The sequence below is a fragment of the Rhodnius prolixus genome, unplaced genomic scaffold (genome assembly GCF_049639745.1).
Source record: "Rhodnius prolixus isolate KJV_2025 unplaced genomic scaffold, Rpr scaffold_3, whole genome shotgun sequence".
In the NCBI taxonomy this organism is placed as follows: Eukaryota; Metazoa; Arthropoda; class Insecta; order Hemiptera; family Reduviidae; genus Rhodnius; species Rhodnius prolixus.
In genome coordinates this window covers 3,955,114-3,976,143 of record NW_027411603.1, presented here as the reverse complement: position 1 = coordinate 3,976,143, position 21,030 = coordinate 3,955,114, and the positions used below count along the sequence as shown (strand labels likewise).

At 31.7% G+C, this 21,030-nt stretch overlaps 1 protein-coding gene across 6 annotated transcripts in view; it reads right to left on the bottom strand.

Annotated features, from left to right (window-relative positions):
• The window catches only part of Fas1 (fasciclin 1 Fas1 domain-containing), a 174,327-nt gene that overhangs the window by 39,206 nt on the left and 114,091 nt on the right, over positions 1–21,030 (bottom strand). For all 6 annotated transcript variants that reach the window (XM_074126621.1, XM_074126620.1, XM_074126623.1 and 3 more), the window contains exon 2: positions 2,168–2,306. In XM_074126621.1, the coding sequence (XP_073982722.1) occupies positions 2,168–2,306 (139 nt within the window). The remainder of the gene's footprint in view (positions 1–2,167; positions 2,307–21,030) is intronic.

Genomic DNA, 21,030 nt, shown 5'->3' with positions numbered 1-21,030 from the left:
AATCTTGGGCGTTTGATTGAACCCCATAGCTAAATAGTAGCATAAATGAGCCTTTTGTTGCCTATACAAAGTTCAGATCTATCATCTTAGAGTCTTTTAAGTTGTCGATAGCGTCTGTTTAGTTCTGTACTATAAAGTCTAGTGTGGGGGTGAAGGGGAATTTTCAATAAAATAATTTTCAAATGCAAACTTGCTCACAAAGACGGGCAAAAGTTTAGCTTCCATAGTCTTCTAACTAATGCAAAAGTTTAGCTTCCCATAGTCTTCTAACTAACGCAAAAATTTAGCTTCCATAGTCTTCAAACTAATGCAAAAGTTTAGCTTCCATAGTCTTCTAACTAATGCAAAAGTTTTGCTTTCCATAGTCTTCTAACTAACGCAAAAATTTAGCTTCCATAGTCTTCAAACTAATGCAAAAGTTTAGCTTCCATAGTCTTCTAACTAATGCAAAAGTTAAGCTTTCATAATCTTCTAATTAATGCAAAAGTTTAGCATCCATAGTTTTCTAACTAATGCAAAAGTTTAGCTTCCATAGTCTTTTAACTAATGCAAAAGTTTAGCTTCCATAGTCTTCTAACTAATGCAAAAGTTTAGCTTCCATAGTCTTCTAACTAATGCAAAAGTTTAGCTTCCATAGTCTTATTTAGGGCGTGTTTTGGAACGTTGTCATATTATATCCTGAACGTTCCTTGATTTTTCCCTCTTTTCTCCCGTTACACATTAAATAAATTTTATACATTCAAATTAAATATTAATCACTGCTGTTTGTAAATATGTATAACTTTATTTCCCTAAAAACATTGAGTAAAAAAACCTGGTATTAAAGTTATAGTGATATTAATAAATAATTACTTTAATATTTCACTTTCCAAACAGTCTCTTTTACAATTAGGTTTAAGAGAAAGTAAAACCCTTTTTGAGATAATAATTAGGGCAATAAAAAAAGGAAAGGGCCGACGAACCTAGCGACCACCACAAATTGTTTCTTCTATCCACAAATAAAGATTTTCACCGAGTGAAAACGCTGACGTTTATAAAATTTTTAATGAGAAAACTCTACGGGGAAAAGTGGCCAGTTAAAGTTTCAAGTAATTACAACTTCCACTTCGACAGACCCCCCTCCTCCCCACGGACCTCATATTAGTTATGAAAATGGCCAAAATTTTGAAAACAAATTCTGTAACTTGTTGCGCCAACCTAAACATTGGGTCAATTTAAATATTTTATTAGATCTCTGTTAATGGGAAGTAACCTGAACTAAAACTATATTGTGGGCATAATGTCTGGGCGTGCAACAAATAGTTTTTGCCCCCCCCCCTACCAACCACCACAGAACAATGGGGTCCACTGCTTTCATTGATACATTTCCTGTTACGAGAGTGATTCACAAGTTAGGATCGTTCAGTTCCGGTCAATTATTTAGAAAATTCTGTTAGAGATAGTTCAGTTTTACCTAAAATCTCTGTTACTCATTTAATGTGAACACTCAAAACGACTTAAGTTTTCTAACTCATCAATTTCCTTCTTAACTACGAACGTAAGGGGCTCATATTTAATTTCTTAAATCACTTAAACCGGAATCTACCCATCTCTACTCATAGAAGTACCTATTCTTAATCGAATTTCCGGGGAAAAAAAGCTTCCTTTATGGAAATGTCTAAGAAGTCTAAAAAGAGTCGTTTCTTTATGGAAATGTCTTTCAAGCAGTCTAATAAGTCATTTCTTTAAGGAAATGTCTGTCAAGGAGTCTAATAAGAGTGGTTTCTTTAAGGAAATGTCTGTCAAGGAGTCTAATTAGAGTCGTTTCTTTAAGGAAATGTCTGTCAAGGAGCCTAATTAGAGTCGTTTCTTTAAGGAAATGTCTTTTAAGGAGTTTAATAAGAGTCGTTTCTTTAAGGAATGTCTGTCTAAAAGTCATACAGTTTATGTGCCTGCAATCACTACATAAAGTTTCTTAAAGTACGGAAATAACTATTCGGTACAGTGGCGCTTCCGATCGGCCCAATTTAAATTAGACGAAATTCAGTCTCACTTTTGATTCTTATTAGTAACTATAAAAGTTGGTCAGCCACAATAATGACACTTAACGGTTAAAGCGCAATAACTTAAGTTCTTTCTAAAAAAATAATATCTCCCTCAATACTACATATGATTAAAATTTACTTACACATATGATAAGAAACTAATGAATCATCTTTATCTTCTTTGATCTTCTGGAATGCTGCGTTCAACGGTGCAAATACAGTCAATGATGCAAAATTGAATGTAGCTTTGGCGAGTTGATTTCTTTCAACCAGCGATACAAACTGAAACAAGACAAAAAATAAGCGGAATTATTATTTATTGAGGTAAATTTGTGCTAAGAGGACTTAAATAGACTTTGGGAAGCAGTTTTTTCTAATTTACAAAGAATTCTGAGTTGAAGTTAAATGCTAATTTCGACTTTGTTATTAAAGGAATTGGAGTCGGTGACAATTGGCATTTTGGGCCCTATCCCGTAAGTTCAGATTGGTCTTAAGTAAAAGAAGTAGTAGTTCTATCGTTTCTTTAAGGCAGTGGTTCTTAACCGGTGTTCCGCGAATATGGTCCAAGTGTTCCGCGAAATTTCAATTTTAAATGTATTGAAATTTAGAAACTTAGGAAAGATACGAAAACAAAAAATTGTTCCTTTTTTTTTTAATTTGAATTTAATTTTAAGTTCTTGCTAAATACCGAATTTCAAATTATTTAATGTTAGTGTTCCGCGAGAAAAATATATACATACATATAATTGTGTTCCGCGTCTATGAAAAGTTTAAGAACCACTAATATAAAGGGATGAAAATTTTTTGGGTCATGAAATTGTGTAAAATTGTGGCCGTTCTATATCTCCCACTGTAAACCACGTATTGATATGGAATTTTGTTCTCTTATACACTTTGTTTTTCTCAATTATAAACTATAGTTATTTTGTGCACACATCTATAAATGTAGAAGATATAAAGGGTTGAAAATTTTTTGGGTCATAAAATTCTGTAAAATTATGGCCGTTCTATATCTCCCACTGTGAACCACGTATTGGTATGGAATTTTGTTCTCTTGTACACTTTGTTTTTCTCAATTATAAACTATAGTTATTTTGTGCACAGATCTAAAAAGGTAGAAGATATAAAGGGTTGAAAATTTTTTGGGTCATGAAATTCTGTAAAATTATGGCCGTTCTATATCTCCCACTGTGAACCACGTATTGGTATGGAATTTTGTTCTCTTGTACACTTTGTTTTTCTCAATTATAAACTATAGTTATTTTGTGCACAGATCTATAAATGTAGAAGATATAAAGGGTTGAAAATTTTTTGGGTCATGAAATTCTGTAAAATTATGGCCGTTATATATCTCCCACTGTGAACCACGTATTGGTATGGAATTTTGTTCTCTTGTACACGTTGTTTTTCTCAATTATAAACTATAGTTATTTTGTGCACAGATCTAAAAAGGTAGAAGATATAAAGGGTTGAAAATTTTTTGGGTCATGAAATTGTGTAAAATTGTGGCTGTTCTATATCTCCCACTGTGAACCACGTATTGGTATGGAAATTGGTTCTCTTGTACACTTTGTTTTTCTCAATTATAAACTATAGTTATTTTGTGCACAGATCTAAAAAGGTAGAAGATATAAAGGGTTGAAAATTTTTTGGGTCATGAAATTGTGTAAAATTGTGGCTGTTCTGTATCTCCCACTGTGAACCACGTATTGGTATGGAAATTGGTTCTCTTGTACACTTTGTTTTTCTCAATTATAAACTATAGTTATTTTGTGCACATGTCTAAAAAGGTAGAAGATATAAAGGGTTGAAAATTTTTTGGGTCATGAAATTGTGTAAAATTGTGGCTGTTCTATATCTCCCACTGTGAACCACGTATTGGTATGGAAATTGGTTCTCTTGTACACTTTGTTTTTCTCAATTATAAACTATAGTTATTTTGTGCACAGATCTAAAAAGGTAGAAGATATAAAGGTTTGAAAATTTTTTGGGTCATGAAATTCTGTGAAATTGTGGCCGTTCTATATATCTCACTGTGAACCATGTATTGATATGGAATTTTGTTCTCTTGTACACGTTGTTTTTCTCAATTATAAACTATAGTTATTTTGTGCACAGATCTATAAATGTAGAAGATATAAAAGGTTGAAAATTTTTTGGGTCATGAAATTCTGTAAAATTATGGCCGTTATATATCTCCCACTGTGAACCACGTATTGGTATGGAATTTTGTTCTCTTGTACACGTTGTTTTTCTCAATTATAAACTATAGTTATTTTGTGCACAGATCTAAAAAGGTAGAAGATATAAAGGGTTGAAAATTTTTTGGGTCATGAAATTGTGTAAAATTGTGGCTGTTCTATATCTCCCACTGTGAACCACGTATTGGTATGGAAATTGGTTCTCTTGTACACTTTGTTTTTCTCAATTATAAACTATAGTTATTTTGTGCACAGATCTAAAAAGGTAGAAGATATAAAGGGTTGAAAATTTTTTGGGTCATGAAATTGTGTAAAATTGTGGCTGTTCTATATCTCCCACTGTGAACCACGTATTGGTATGGAAATTGGTTCTCTTGTACACTTTGTTTTTCTCAATTATAAACTATAGTTATTATGTGCACATATCTAAAAAGGTAGAAGATATAAAGGGTTGAAAATTTTTTGGGTCATGAAATTGTGTAAAATTGTGGCTGTTCTATATCTCCCACTGTGAACCACGTATTGGTATGGAAATTGGTTCTCTTGTACACTTTGTTTTTCTCAATTATAAACTATAGTTATTTTGTGCACAGATCTAAAAAGGTAGAAGATATAAAGGTTTGAAAATTTTTTGGGTCATGAAATTCTGTGAAATTGTGGCCGTTCTATATATCTCACTGTGAACCATGTATTGATATGGAATTTTGTTCTCTTATACACTTTGTTTTTCTCAATTATAAACTATAGTTTTTTTGTGCACAGATCAATAAATGTAGAAGATATAAAGGGTTGAAAATTTTTTGGGTCATGAAATTCTGTAAAATTGTGGCCGTTCTATATATCTCACTGCGAACCACGTATTGATATGGAATTTTGTTCTCTTATACACTTTGTTTTTCTCAATTATAAACTGTAGTTATTTTGTGCACAGATCTATAAATGTAGAAGATATAAAGGGTTGAAAATTTTTTGGGTCATGAAATTCTGTAAAATTATGGCCGTTCTATATCTCCCACTGTGAACCACGTATTGGTATGGAATTTTGTTCTCTTGTACACTTTGTTTTTCTCAATTCTAAACTATAGTTATTTTGTGCACAAATCTAAAAAGGTAGAAGATATAAAGGGTTGAAAATTTTATGGGTCATGAAATTGTGTAAAATTGTGGCCGTTCTATATATCTTACTGTGAACCACGAATTGATATGGAATTTTGTTCTCTTATACACTTTGTTTTTCTCAATTATAAACTATAGTTATTTTGTGCACAGATCTATAAATGTAGAAGATATAAAGGGTTGAAAATTTTTTTGGGTCATGAAATTCTGTAAAATTATGGCCGTTCTATATCTCCCACTGTGAACCACGTATTGGTATGGAATTTTGTTCCCTTGTACCCTTTGTTTTTCTCAATTATAAACTATAGTTATTTTGTGCACAGATCTAAAAAGGTAGAAGATATAAAGGGTTGAAAATTTTTTGGGTCATGAAATTGTGTAAAATTGTGGCCGTTCTATATCTCCCACTGTGAACCACGTATTGGTATGGAATTTTGTTCTCTTGTACACTTTGTTTTTCTCAATTATAAACTATAGTTATTTTGTGCACAGATCTAAAAAGATAGAAGATATAAAGGGTTGAAAATTTTTTGGGTCATGAAATTCTGTAAAATTGTGGCCGTTCTATATATCTCACTGCGAACCACCTATTGATATGGAATTTTGTTCTCTTATACACTTTGTTTTTCTCAATTATAAACTATAGTTATTTTGTGCACAGATCTATAAATGTAGAAGATATAAAGGGTTGAAAATTTTTTGGGTATGAAATTCTGTAAAATTATGGCCGTTCTATATCTCCCACTGTGAACCCCGTATTGGTATGGAATTTTGTTCTCTTGTACACTTTGTTTTTCTCAATTCTAAACTATAGTTATTTTGTGCACAGATCTAAAAAGGTAGAAGATATAAAGGGTTGCAAATTTTTTGGGTCATGAAATTGTGTAAAATTGTGGCCGTTCTATATATCTTACTGTGAACCACGTATTGATATGGAATTTTGTTCTCTTATACACTTTGTTTTTCTCAATTATAAACTATAGTTATTTTGTGCACAGATCTATAAATGTAGAAGATATAAAGGGTTGAAAATTTTTTGGGTCATGAAATTCTGTAAAATTATGGCCGTTCTATATCTCCCACTGTGAACCACGTATTGGTATGGAATTTTGTTCTCTTGTACCCTTTGTTTTTCTCAATTATAAACTATAGTTATTTTGTGCACAGATCTAAAAAGGTAGAAGATATAAAGGGTTGAAAATTTTTTGGGTCATGAAATTGTGTAAAATTGTGGCCGTTCTATATATCTCAATGTGAACCACGTATTGATATGGAATTTTGTTCTCTTATACACTTTGTTTTTCTCAATTATAAACCATAGTTCTTTTGTGCACAGATCTAAAAAGGTAGAAGATATAAAGGGTTGAAAATTTTTTGGGTCATGAAATTGTGTAAAATTGTGGCCATTCTATATCTCTCACTGTGAACCACGTATTGATATGGAATTTTGTTCTCTTATACACTTTGTTTTTCTCAATTATAAACTATAGTTATTTTGTGCACAGATCTAAAAAGGTAGAAGATATAAAGGGTTGAAAATTTTTTGGGTCATGAAATTCTGTAAAATTATGGCCGTTCTATATCTCCCACTGTGAACCATGTATTGGTATGGAATTTTGTTCTCTTGTACACTTTGTTTTTCTCAATTATAAACTATAGTTATTTTGTGCACAGATCTATAAATGTAGAAGATATAAAGGGTTGAAAATTTTTTGGGTCATGAAATTCTGTAAAATTATGGCCGTTATATATCTCCCACTGTGAACCACGTATTGGTATGGAATTTTGTTCTCTTGTACACGTTGTCTTTCTCAATTATAAACTATAGTTATTTTGTGCACAGATCTAAAAAGGTAGAAGATATAAAGGGTTGAAAATTTTTTGGGTCATGAAATTGTGTAAAATTGTGGCCGTTCTATATCTCCCACTGTGAACCACGTATTGGTATGGAAATTGGTTCTCTTGTACACTTTGTTTTTCTCAATTATAAACTATAGTTATTTTGTGCACAGATCTATAAATGTAGAAGATATAAAGGGTTGAAAATTTTTTGGGTCATGAAATTCTGTAAAATTATGGCCGTTCTATATCTCCCACTGTGAACCACGTATTGGTATGGAATTTTGTTCTCTTGTACACTTTGTTTTTCTCAATTATAAACTATAGTTATTTTGTGCACAGATCTAAAAAGGTAGAAGATATAAAGGGTTGAAAATTTTTTGGGTCATGAAATTGTGTAAAATTGTGGCCGTTCTATATATCTTACTGTGAACCACGTATTGATATGGAATTTTGTTCTCTTATACACTTTGTTTTTCTCAATTATAAACTATAGTTATTTTGTGCACAGATCTAAAAAGGTAGAAGATATAAAGGGTTGAAAATTTTTTGGGTCATGAAATTGTGTAAAATTGTGGCCGTTCTATATATCTCACTGTGAACCACGTATTGATATGGAATTTTCTTCTCTTGTACACTTTGTTTTTCTCAATTATAAACTATAGTTATTTTGTGCACAGATCTAAAAAGGTAGAAGATATAAAGGGTTGAAAATTTTTTGGGTCATGAAATTGTGTAAAATTGTGGCTGTTCTATATCTCCCACTGTGAACCACGTATTGGTATGGAAATTGGTTCTCTTGTACACTTTGTTTTTCTCAATTATAAACTATAGTTATTTTGTGCACATATCTAAAAAGGTAGAAGATATAAAGGGTTGAAAATTTTTTGGGTCATGAAATTGTGTAAAATTGTGGCTGTTCTATATCTCCCACTGTGAACCACGTATTGGTATGGAAATTGGTTCTCTTGTACACTTTGTTTTTCTCAATTATAAACTATAGTTATTTTGTGCACAGATCTAAAAAGGTAGAAGATATAAAGGTTTGAAAATTTTTTGGGTCATGAAATTCTGTGAAATTGTGGCCGTTCTATATATCTCACTGTGAACCATGTATTGATATGGAATTTTGTTCTCTTATACACTTTGTTTTTCTCAATTATAAACTATAGTTATTTTGTGCACAGATCTATAAATGTAGAAGATATAAAGGGTTGAAAATTTTTTGGGTCATGAAATTCTGTAAAATTGTGGCCGTTCTATATATCTCACTGCGAACCACGTATTGATATGGAATTTTGTTCTCTTATACACTTTGTTTTTCTCAATTATAAACTGTAGTTATTTTGTGCACAGATCTATAAATGTAGAAGATATAAAGGGTTGAAAATTTTTTGGGTCATGAAATTCTGTAAAATTATGGCCGTTCTATATCTCCCACTGTGAACCCCGTATTGGTATGGAATTTTGTTCTCTTGTACACTTTGTTTTTCTCAATTCTAAACTATAGTTATTTTGTGCACAGATCTAAAAAGGTAGAAGATATAAAGGGTTGCAAATTTTTTGGGTCATGAAATTGTGTAAAATTGTGGCCGTTCTATATATCTTACTGTGAACCACGTATTGATATGGAATTTTGTTCTCTTATACACTTTGTTTTTCTCAATTATAAACTATAGTTATTTTGTGCACAGATCTATAAATGTAGAAGATATAAAGGGTTGAAAATTTTTTGGGTCATGAAATTCTGTAAAATTATGGCCGTTCTATATCTTCCACTGTGAACCACGTATTGGTATGGAATTTTGTTCTCTTGTACCCTTTGTTTTTCTCAATTATAAACTATAGTTATTTTGTGCACAGATCTAAAAAGGTAGAAGATATAAAGGGTTGAAAATTTTTTGGGTCATGAAATTGTGTAAAATTGTGGCCGTTCTATATATCTCAATGTGAACCACGTATTGATATGGAATTTTGTTCTCTTATACACTTTGTTTTTCTCAATTATAAACCATAGTTCTTTTGTGCACAGATCTAAAAAGGTAGAAGATATAAAGGGTTGAAAATTTTTTGGGTCATGAAATTGTGTAAAATTGTGGCCATTCTATATCTCTCACTGTGAACCACGTATTGATATGGAATTTTGTTCTCTTATACACTTTGTTTTTCTCAATTATAAACTATAGTTATTTTGTGCACAGATCTAAAAAGGTAGAAGATATAAAGGGTTGAAAATTTTTTGGGTCATGAAATTCTGTAAAATTATGGCCGTTCTATATCTCCCACTGTGAACCATGTATTGGTATGGAATTTTGTTCTCTTGTACACTTTGTTTTTCTCAATTATAAACTATAGTTATTTTGTGCACAGATCTATAAATGTAGAAGATATAAAGGGTTGAAAATTTTTTGGGTCATGAAATTCTGTAAAATTATGGCCGTTATATATCTCCCACTGTGAACCACGTATTGGTATGGAATTTTGTTCTCTTGTACACGTTGTCTTTCTCAATTATAAACTATAGTTATTTTGTGCACAGATCTAAAAAGGTAGAAGATATAAAGGGTTGAAAATTTTTTGGGTCATGAAATTGTGTAAAATTGTGGCCGTTCTATATCTCCCACTGTGAACCACGTATTGGTATGGAAATTGGTTCTCTTGTACACTTTGTTTTTCTCAATTATAAACTATAGTTATTTTGTGCACAGATCTATAAATGTAGAAGATATAAAGGGTTGAAAATTTTTTGGGTCATGAAATTCTGTGAAATTGTGGCCGTTCTATATATCTCACTGTGAACCATGTATTGATATGGAATTTTGTTCTCTTATACACTTTGTTTTTCTCAATTATAAACTATAGTTATTTTGTGCACAGATCTATAAATGTAGAAGATATAAAGGGTTGAAAATTTTTTGGGTCATGAAATTCTGTAAAATTGTGGCCGTTCTATATATCTCACTGCGAACCACGTATTGATATGGAATTTTGTTCTCTTATACATTTTGTTTTTCTCAATTATAAACTGTAGTTATTTTGTGCACAGATCTATAAATGTAGAAGATATAAAGGGTTGAAAATTTTTTGGGTCATGAAATTCTGTAAAATTATGGCCGTTCTATATCTCCCACTGTGAACCCCGTATTGGTATGGAATTTTGTTCTCTTGTACACTTTGTTTTTCTCAATTCTAAACTATAGTTATTTTGTGCACAGATCTAAAAAGGTAGAAGATATAAAGGGTTGCAAATTTTTTGGGTCATGAAATTGTGTAAAATTGTGGCCGTTCTATATATCTTACTGTGAACCACGTATTGATATGGAATTTTGTTCTCTTATACACTTTGTTTTTCTCAATTATAAACTATAGTTATTTTGTGCACAGATCTATAAATGTAGAAGATATAAAGGGTTGAAAATTTTTTGGGTCATGAAATTCTGTAAAATTATGGCCGTTCTATATCTCCCACTGTGAACCACGTATTGGTATGGAATTTTGTTCTCTTGTACCCTTTGTTTTTCTCAATTATAAACTATAGTTATTTTGTGCACAGATCTAAAAAGGTAGAAGATATAAAGGGTTGAAAATTTTTTGGGTCATGAAATTGTGTAAAATTGTGGCCGTTCTATATATCTCAATGTGAACCACGTATTGATATGGAATTTTGTTCTCTTATACACTTTGTTTTTCTCAATTATAAACCATAGTTCTTTTGTGCACAGATCTAAAAAGGTAGAAGATATAAAGGGTTGAAAATTTTTTGGGTCATGAAATTGTGTAAAATTGTGGCCATTCTATATCTCTCACTGTGAACCACGTATTGATATGGAATTTTGTTCTCTTATACACTTTGTTTTTCTCAATTATAAACTATAGTTATTTTGTGCACAGATCTAAAAAGGTAGAAGATATAAAGGGTTGAAAATTTTTTGGGTCATGAAATTCTGTAAAATTATGGCCGTTCTATATCTCCCACTGTGAACCATGTATTGGTATGGAATTTTGTTCTCTTGTACACTTTGTTTTTCTCAATTATAAACTATAGTTATTTTGTGCACAGATCTATAAATGTAGAAGATATAAAGGGTTGAAAATTTTTTGGGTCATGAAATTCTGTAAAATTATGGCCGTTATATATCTCCCACTGTGAACCACGTATTGGTATGGAATTTTGTTCTCTTGTACACGTTGTCTTTCTCAATTATAAACTATAGTTATTTTGTGCACAGATCTAAAAAGGTAGAAGATATAAAGGGTTGAAAATTTTTTGGGTCATGAAATTGTGTAAAATTGTGGCCGTTCTATATCTCCCACTGTGAACCACGTATTGGTATGGAAATTGGTTCTCTTGTACACTTTGTTTTTCTCAATTATAAACTATAGTTATTTTGTGCACAGATCTATAAATGTAGAAGATATAAAGGGTTGAAAATTTTTTGGGTCATGAAATTCTGTAAAATTATGGCCGTTCTATATCTCCCACTGTGAACCACGTATTGGTATGGAATTTTGTTCTCTTGTACACTTTGTTTTTCTCAATTATAAACTATAGTTATTTTGTGCACAGATCTAAAAAGGTAGAAGATATAAAGGGTTGAAAATTTTTTGGGTCATGAAATTGTGTAAAATTGTGGCCGTTCTATATATCTTACTGTGAACCACGTATTGATATGGAATTTTGTTCTCTTATACACTTTGTTTTTCTCAATTATAAACTATAGTTATTTTGTGCACATATCTATAAATGTAGAAGATATAAAGGGTTGAAAATTTTTTGGGTCATGAAATTCTGTAAAATTATGGCCGTTCTATATCTCCCACTGTGAACCATGTATTGGTATGGAATTTTGTTCTCTTGTACCCTTTGTTTTTCTCAATTATAAACTATAGTTATTTTGTGCACAGATCTAAAAAGGTAGAAGATATAAAGGGTTGAAAATTTTTTGGGTCATGAAATTGTGTAAAATTGTGGCCGTTCTATATATCTCACTGTGAACCACGTATTGATATGGAATTTTCTTCTCTTATACACTTTGTTTTTCTCAATTATAAACTATAGTTATTTTGTGCACAGATCTAAAAAGGTAGAAGATATAAAGGGTTGAAAATTTTTTGGGTCATGAAATTCTGTAAAATTATGGCCGTTCTATATCTCCCACTGTGAACCACGTATTGGTATGGAATTTTGTTCTCTTGTACACTTTGTTTTTCTCAATTATAAACTATAGTTATTTTGTGCACAGATCTATAAATGTAGAAGATATAAAGGGTTGAAAATTTTTTGGGTCATGAAATTCTGTAAAATTATGGCCGTTCTATATCTCCCACTGTGAACCACGTATTGGTATGGAATTTTGTTCTCTTGTACCCTTTGTTTTTCTCAATTATAAACTATAGTTATTTTGTGCACAGATCTAAAAAGGTAGAAGATATAAAGGGTTGAAAATTTTTTGGGTCATGAAATTGTGTAAAATTGTGGCCGTTCTATATATCTCAATGTGAACCACGTATTGATATGGAATTTTGTTCTCTTATACACTTTGTTTTTCTCAATTATAAACCATAGTTCTTTTGTGCACAGATCTAAAAAGGTAGAAGATATAAAGGGTTGAAAATTTTTTGGGTCATGAAATTGTGTAAAATTGTGGCCATTCTATATCTCTCACTGTGAACCACGTATTGATATGGAATTTTGTTCTCTTATACACTTTGTTTTTCTCAATTATAAACTATAGTTATTTTGTGCACAGATCTATAAATGTAGAAGATATAAAGGGTTGAAAATTTTTTGGGTCATGAAATTCTGTAAAATTATGGCCGTTCTATATCTCCCACTGTGAACCATGTATTGGTATGGAATTTTGTTCTCTTGTACACTTTGTTTTTCTCAATTATAAACTATAGTTATTTTGTGCACAGATCTATAAATGTAGAAGATATAAAGGGTTGAAAATTTTTTGGGTCATGAAATTCTGTAAAATTATGGCCGTTATATATCTCCCACTGTGAACCACGTATTGGTATGGAATTTTGTTCTCTTGTACACGTTGTCTTTCTCAATTATAAACTATAGTTATTTTGTGCACAGATCTAAAAAGGTAGAAGATATAAAGGGTTGAAAATTTTTTGGGTCATGGAATTGTGTAAAATTGTGGCCGTTCTATATCTCCCACTGTGAACCACGTATTGGTATGGAAATTTGTTCTCTTGTACACTTTGTTTTTCTCAATTATAAACTATAGTTATTTTGTGCACAGATCTATAAATGTAGAAGATATAAAGGGTTGAAAATTTTTTGGGTCATGAAATTCTGTAAAATTATGGCCGTTCTATATCTCCCACTGTGAACCACGTATTGGTATGGAATTTTGTTCTCTTGTACACTTTGTTTTTCTCAATTATAAACTATAGTTATTTTGTGCACAGATCTAAAAAGGTAGAAGATATAGAGGGTTGAAAAATTTTGGGTCATGAAATTGTGTAAAATTGTGGCCGTTCTATATATCTTACTGTGAACCACGTATTGATATGGAATTTTGTTCTCTTATACACTTTGTTTTTCTCAATTATAAACTATAGTTATTTTGTGCACATATCTATAAATGTAGAAGATATAAAGGGTTGAAAATTTTTTGGGTCATGAAATTCTGTAAAATTATGGCCATTCTATATCTCCCACTGTGAACCATGTATTGGTATGGAATTTTGTTCTCTTGTACCCTTTGTTTTTCTCAATTATAGTTATTTTGTGCACAGATCTAAAAAGGTAGAAGATATAAAGGGTTGAAAATTTTTTGGGTCATGAAATTGTGTAAAATTGTGGCCGTTCTATATATCTCACTGTGAACCACGTATTGATATGGAATTTTGTTCTCTTATACACTTTGTTTTTCTCAATTATAAACCATAGTTCTTTTGTGCACAGATCTAAAAAGGTAGAAGATATAAAGGGTTGAAAATTTTTTGGGTCATGAAAATGTGTAAAATTGTGGCCATTCTATATCTCTCACTGTGAACCACGTATTGATATGGAATTTTGTTCTCTTATACACTTTGTTTTTCTCAATTATAAACTATAGTTATTTTGTGCACAGATCTAAAAAGGTAGAAGATATAAAGGGTTGAAAATTTTTTGGGTCATGAAATTCTGTAAAATTATGGCCGTTCTATATCTCCCACTGTGAACCACGTATTGGTATGCAATTTTGTTCTCTAGTACCCTTTGTTTTTCTCAATTATAAACTATAGTTATTTTGTGCACAGATCTATAAATGTAGAAGATATAAAGGGTTGAAAATTTTTTGGGTCATGAAATTCTGTAAAATTATGGCCGTTATATATCTCCCACTGTGAAACACGTATTGGTATGGAATTTTGTTCTCTTGTACACGTTGTTTTTCTTAATTATAAACTATAGTTATTTTATGCACAGATCTAAAAAGGTAGAAGATATAAAGGGTTGAAAATTTTTTGGGTCATGAAATTGTGTAAAATTGTGGCCGTTCTATATCTCCCACTGTGAACCACGTATTGGTATGGAAATTGGTTCTCTTGTACACTTTGTTTTTCTCAATTATAAACTATAGTTATTTTGTGCACAGATCTAAAAAGGTAGATGATATAAAGGGTTGAAAATTTTTTGGGTCATGAAATTCTGTAAAATTGTGGACGTTCTATATATCTCACTGTGAACCACGTATTGGTATGGAATTTTGTTCTCTTGTACACTTTGTTTTTCTCAATTATAAACTATAGTTATTTTGTGCACAGATCTAAAAAGGTAGAAGATATAAAGGGTTGAAAGTTTTTTGGGTCATGAAATTCTGTAAAATTGTGGCCGTTCTATATATCTCACTTCGAACCACGTATTGATATGGAATTTTGTTCTCTTATACACTTTGTTTTTCTCAATTATAAACTATAGTTATTTTGTGCACAGATCTATAAATGTAGAAGATATAAAGGGTTGAAAATTTTTTGGGTCATGAAATTCTGTAAAATTATGGCCGTTCTATATCTCCCACTGTAAACCACGTATTGGTATGGAATTTTGTTCTCTTGTACACTTTGTTTTTCTCAATTATAAACTATAGTTATTTTGTGCACAGATCTAAAAAGGTAGAAGATATAAAGGGTTGAAAATTTTTTGGGTCATGAAATTGTGTAAAATTATGGCCGTTCTATATCTCCCACTGTGAACCACGTATTGGTATGGAATTTTGTTCTCTTATACAGTTTGTTTTTCTCAATTATAAACCATAGTTATTTTGTGCACATTTCTAAAAAGGTAGAAGATATAAAGGGTTGAAAATTTTTTGGGTCATGAAATTCTGTAAAATTGTGGCCGTTCTATGTATCTCACTGTGAACCACGTATTGGTCGGAATTTTGTTCTCTTGTACACTTTGTTTTTCTCAATTATAAACTATAGTTATTTTGTGCACTGGTCTAAAAAGGTAGAAGATATAAAGGGTTGAAAATTTTTTGGTTCATGAAATTGTGTAAAATTGTGGCCGTTCTATATCTCCCACTGTGAAGCACGTATTGGTATGGAATTTTGTTCTCTTATACACTTTGTTTTCTCAATTATAAACAATAATTATTTTGTGTACAGATCTATAAATGTAGAAGATATAAAGGGTGGAAAATTTTTTGGGTCATGAAATTCTGTAAAATTGTGGGCGTTCTATATCTCCCACTGAGAACCACGTATTGGTATGGAATCTTATTCTCTTATACACTTTGTTTTTCTCAATTATAAACTATAGTTATTTTGTGCAAAGATCTAAAAAGGTAGATGATATGAAGGGTTGAAAATTTTTTGGGTCATGAAATTCTGTAAAATTGTGGCCGTTCTATATATCTCACTTCGAACCACGTATTGATATGGAATTTTGTTCTCTTATACACTTTGTTTTTCTCAATTATAAACTATAGTTATTTTGTGCACAGACCTAAAAAGGTAGATGATATAAAGGGTTGAAAATTTTTTGGGTCATGAAATTCTGTAAAATTGTGGACGTTCTATATATCTCACTGTGAACCACGTATTGGTATGGAATTTTGTTCTCTTGTACACTTTGTTTTTCTCAATTATAAACTATAGTTATTTTGTGCACAGATCTAAAAAGGTAGAAGATATAAAGGGTTGAAAATTTTTTGGGTCATGAAATTCTGTAAAATTGTGGCCGTTCTATATATCTCACTTCGAACCACGTATTGATATGGAATTTTGTTCTCTTATACACTTTGTTTTTCTCAATTATAAACTATAGTTATTTTGTGCACAGATCTATAAATGTAGAAGATATAAAGGGTTGAAAATTTTTTGGGTCATGAAATTCTGTAAAATTATGGCCGTTCTATATCTCCCACTGTAAACCACGTATTGGTATGGAATTTTGTTCTCTTGTACACTTTGTTTTTCTCAATTATAAACTATAGTTATTTTGTGCACAGATCTAAAAAGGTAGAAGATATAAAGGGTTGAAAATTTTTTGGGTCATGAAATTGTGTAAAATTATGGCCGTTCTATATCTCCCACTGTGAACCACGTATTGGTATGGAATTTTGTTCTCTTATACAGTTTGTTTTTCTCAATTATAAACCATAGTTATTTTGTGCACATTTCTAAAAAGGTAGAAGATATAAAGGGTTGAAAATTTTTTGGGTCATGAAATTCTGTAAAATTGTGGCCGTTCTATGTATCTCACTGTGAACCACGTATTGGTCGGAATTTTGTTCTCTTGTACACTTTGTTTTTCTCAATTATAAACTATAGTTATTTTGTGCACTGGTCTAAAAAGGTAGAAGATATAAAGGGTTGAAAATTTTTTGGGTCATGAAATTGTGTAAAATTGTGGCCGTTCTATATCTCCCACTGTGAAGCACGTATTGGTATGGAATTTTGTTCTCTTATACACTTTGTTTTCTCAATTATAAACAATAATTATTTTGTGTACAGATCTATAAATGTAGAAGATATAAAGGGTGGAAAATTTTTTGGGTCATGAAATTCTGTAAAATTGTGGGCGTTCTATATCTCCCACTGAGAACCACGTATTGGTATGGAATCTTATTCTCTTATACACTTTGTTTTTCTCAATTATAAACTATAGTTATTTTGTGCAAAGATCTAAAAAGGTAGATGATATGAAGGGTTGAAAATTTTTTGGGTCATGAAATTCTGTAAAATTGTGGCCGTTTTATATCTCTCACTGTGAACCACGTATTGATATGGAATTTTGTTCACTTATACACTTTGTTTTTGTCAATTATAAACTATAGTTATTTTGTGCAGAGCTCTAAAACGGTAGAAGATATATAGAGGGTTGAAAATTTTTTGGGTCATGAAATTCTGTAAAATTGTGGCCGTTTTATATCTCCCACTGTGAACCACGTATTGATATGGAAGTTTGTTCTCTTATACACTTTGGTCATATGGTCGAAGTGTTCCGCGAAATTTCAATTTTAAATGTATTGAAATTTAGAAACTTAGGAAAGATACGAAAACAAAAAATTGTTCCTTTTTTTATTAATTTGAATTTAATTTTAAGTTCTTGCTAAATACCGAATTTCAAATTATTTAATGTTAGTGTTCCGCGAGAGAAATATATACATATAATTGTGTTCCGCGTCTATGAAAAGGTTAAGAACCACTGCTTTAAGGAAATGTCTGTAAAGAAGTCTAGTAACTATAAGAGTCGTTTCTTTGAGGAAATGTCTGTTAAGGAGTCTAATAAGAGTCGTTTCTTTAATGAAATGTCTGTCAAGAAGTCTAATAAGAGTCGTTTCTTTAAGGAAATGCCTGTTAAGGAGTCTAATAAGAGTCGTTTCTTTAAGGAAATGTCTGTCAAGGAGTCTAATAAGAGTCGTTTCTTTAATGTAATGTCTGTTAAGGAGTCTAATAATAGTCGTTTCTTTAATGTAATGTCTGTTAAGGAGTCTAATAAGAGTCGTTTCTTTAAGGAAATGCCTGTTAAGGAGTCTAATAAGAGTCGTTTCTTTAAGGAAATGCCTGTTAAGGAGTCTAATAAGAGTCGTTTCTTTGAGGAAATGTCTGTTAAGGAGTCTAATAAGAGTCGTTTCTTTAATGAAATGTCTGTCAAGAAGTCTAATAAGAGTCGTTTCTTTAAGGAAATGCCTGTTAAGGAGTCTAATAAGAGTCGTTTCTTTAAGGAAATGTCTGTCAAGGAGTCTAATAAGAGTCGTTTCTTTAATGTAATGTCTGTTAAGGAGTCTAATAATAGTCGTTTCTTTAATGTAATGTCTGTTAAGGAGTCTAATAAGAATCGTTTCTTTAAGGAAATGTCTTTTAAGGAGTCTAATAAGACTCGATTCTTTAACGAAATGTCTGTCAAGAGAAGTCGATAAGTCGACAGCGCGACTGGTTCCCAACCTAGAACCTGTTAATATCTTTAAGGAAATGTCTGTTAAGGAGTCTAATACCGATGATTATTTTTTGGAAGCACCCTGAGCTGCTCTACACTTACAGACTTAGCTACAAGCAAGCTGTAGTGTGAAACGCAAACATAACTAAAGTCGAATTTTCTGCACCAAACTGAATAATCTACCTCTGATGATGAATAAAAGTCCGAAACCGGAAATATGCGTGCAACGACAGATAAAATCAACAACATTATCCAGTACAGTGGACCAACCACAAATTTTTGAGATCAGATTTATTTTCTGTAATAATGAACGCAACTTTTTTCACCATATCTTGGTCCTAGAAACGGCCATAATTCCATTTTAAATTCTAAACATTCCACTCATTTTGGCCAGAGATTAATTTTTCATACGACAGAAATTCAGCTACTATAACCACACAAAAGAAGCTGCATCTTTAAGTAATGCGTAATATACTCGTAAGTACCGGAAGATTTATCATGTGAGAAAATGTAATCTATTTTAGACGATAAACAGATCCTAATGGCGCCTACGACTGTTGCTGCATTATTCAGCAGCCTGAACTTCCGCTAATGCTGCAGTCAATCATTACGATACGCTACACTCCCACTATCAGTATAATGTACCATGTGGAAATTCTACTTAAAGTAATTCAAGAACTGCGTTATTATTTTTATTGGAATCTGACACTGATGTTAATTTTTTTTTAAAAAAAAAAAATAAATTTCACAGGTTTGTAACGAGAGAACACTGACTAGATGAGGCAGTGTATTAAAAAGTTCCGAGTTCCAATAAAACAGATGTTAGGCGCCACGATAGACGAGCGGTTATAGGCTAGACCCGCAAAGCTTAGATGTACTGCGGTACTAGTCTAGGCCTTGCATTCTATTTAATGTGTTAATATGAGGAATTTATAGTAAAGTATGTTGGGCGGTTACAGGCTAGACCCGCAAAGCTAGGATGTATTGCGGTACTAGTCTAGGCCTTGCAATCTATTTAATGGTTAATATGAGGAATTTTGTAGTAGAGTATGTTAGGCGGTTAGAGGCTAGACCCGCAAAGCTAAGATGTATTGCGGTACTAGTCTAGGCCTTAGATTCTATTTAATGGTTAATATAAGGAATTTATAGTAAAGTATGTATGCTAGTCACCTCCGTCCACGACACCTAATTTGTGATAGTTGGGCGTAAAGCCAGCCTGGAAAAAATAGGCATTACTTTACTTTAAAGCAGATGTTTAGGCCAAATTAGTAAATCGTACCCATTACCGCCACATACCTTAGCATTGCGGGTTTCTCTAACCATACTGCCTATTGCGTGGGATATTCTTACTTGCTAATTTTGAATTTATTGCTAGAAGTTAAGAGTCAGGTTATTTCGTTAGGTATTTCCGGTTGCTTTAATTTTTTTTAAACTCTGTCTCTGTTAGGTTTAGATAAGAAAAAATCGAGATAAAAAAATCAGTCACGTACGTAATACTTCCGTCTACCAAGTTCGTAAAGAAATAATAAATCAATGGCCACCCATGGTCACAAAAACCAGATTATCAACAATAATATTTATATTTTCCTAACACAAGAAATGTGACTTTGTTTCAGAAATGACACAAACGTTGCGTGACAGTATGATTCACTCGTTATAACGTTATGATTCATTGTGCTTCATTAACACACGGGCACACTTAATAGAAGAACTACACACATGTCTCCAGTCTGTGACGGACCTTTAATAAGGAAGTTCTACAGAGGTTTTTGCTTTCTTTAATATTCCTTTAATGTACAATAACCTTGATGAACAAATTGAAGAACAAGAAACTTATGTAATAAATGGCCACATAAAAAGGGAAGGTTACGTCCAGACGTAGCTTTTTGTTTTAAATTTTATTTTAAGGAAAACTTGAAAATATGCTGGAAAACATTTTCTTGAAAGCATGTTTCAAAGTATAAATTTTATGTACCTTCCCATTTTTTATTTATCCATTTAAAACTTTAGACGCCATGACAGCTGAGCGGTTATAGGCTGGATCCGCAAAGCTAAGTTGTATTGCGGTACTAGTCTAGGCCTTGCATTTTATTTAATGTTTAATATGAGGAATTTATAGTAAAGTATGTCAGGCGGTTATAGGCTAGACCCGCAAAGCTAAGATGTATTGCGGTACTAGTCTAGGCCTTACATTTTATTTATTGTTTAATATAAGGAATTTATAGTAAAGTATGTCAGGCGGTTATAGGCTAGACCCGCAAAGCTAAGATGTATTGCGGTACTAGTCTAGGCCTTTCATTTTATTTAATGTTTAATATAAGGAATTTATAGTAGCTAGTCGCCTTCGTCCACGACACCTAAAAGGATGGACGTAAAGTCAGCCAGAAAAAATAGACCAATTATTTCACTTAATTTTTTTTTTTTTTTTAATTCTAATCCCCGCAACCTATTCATGATTCCC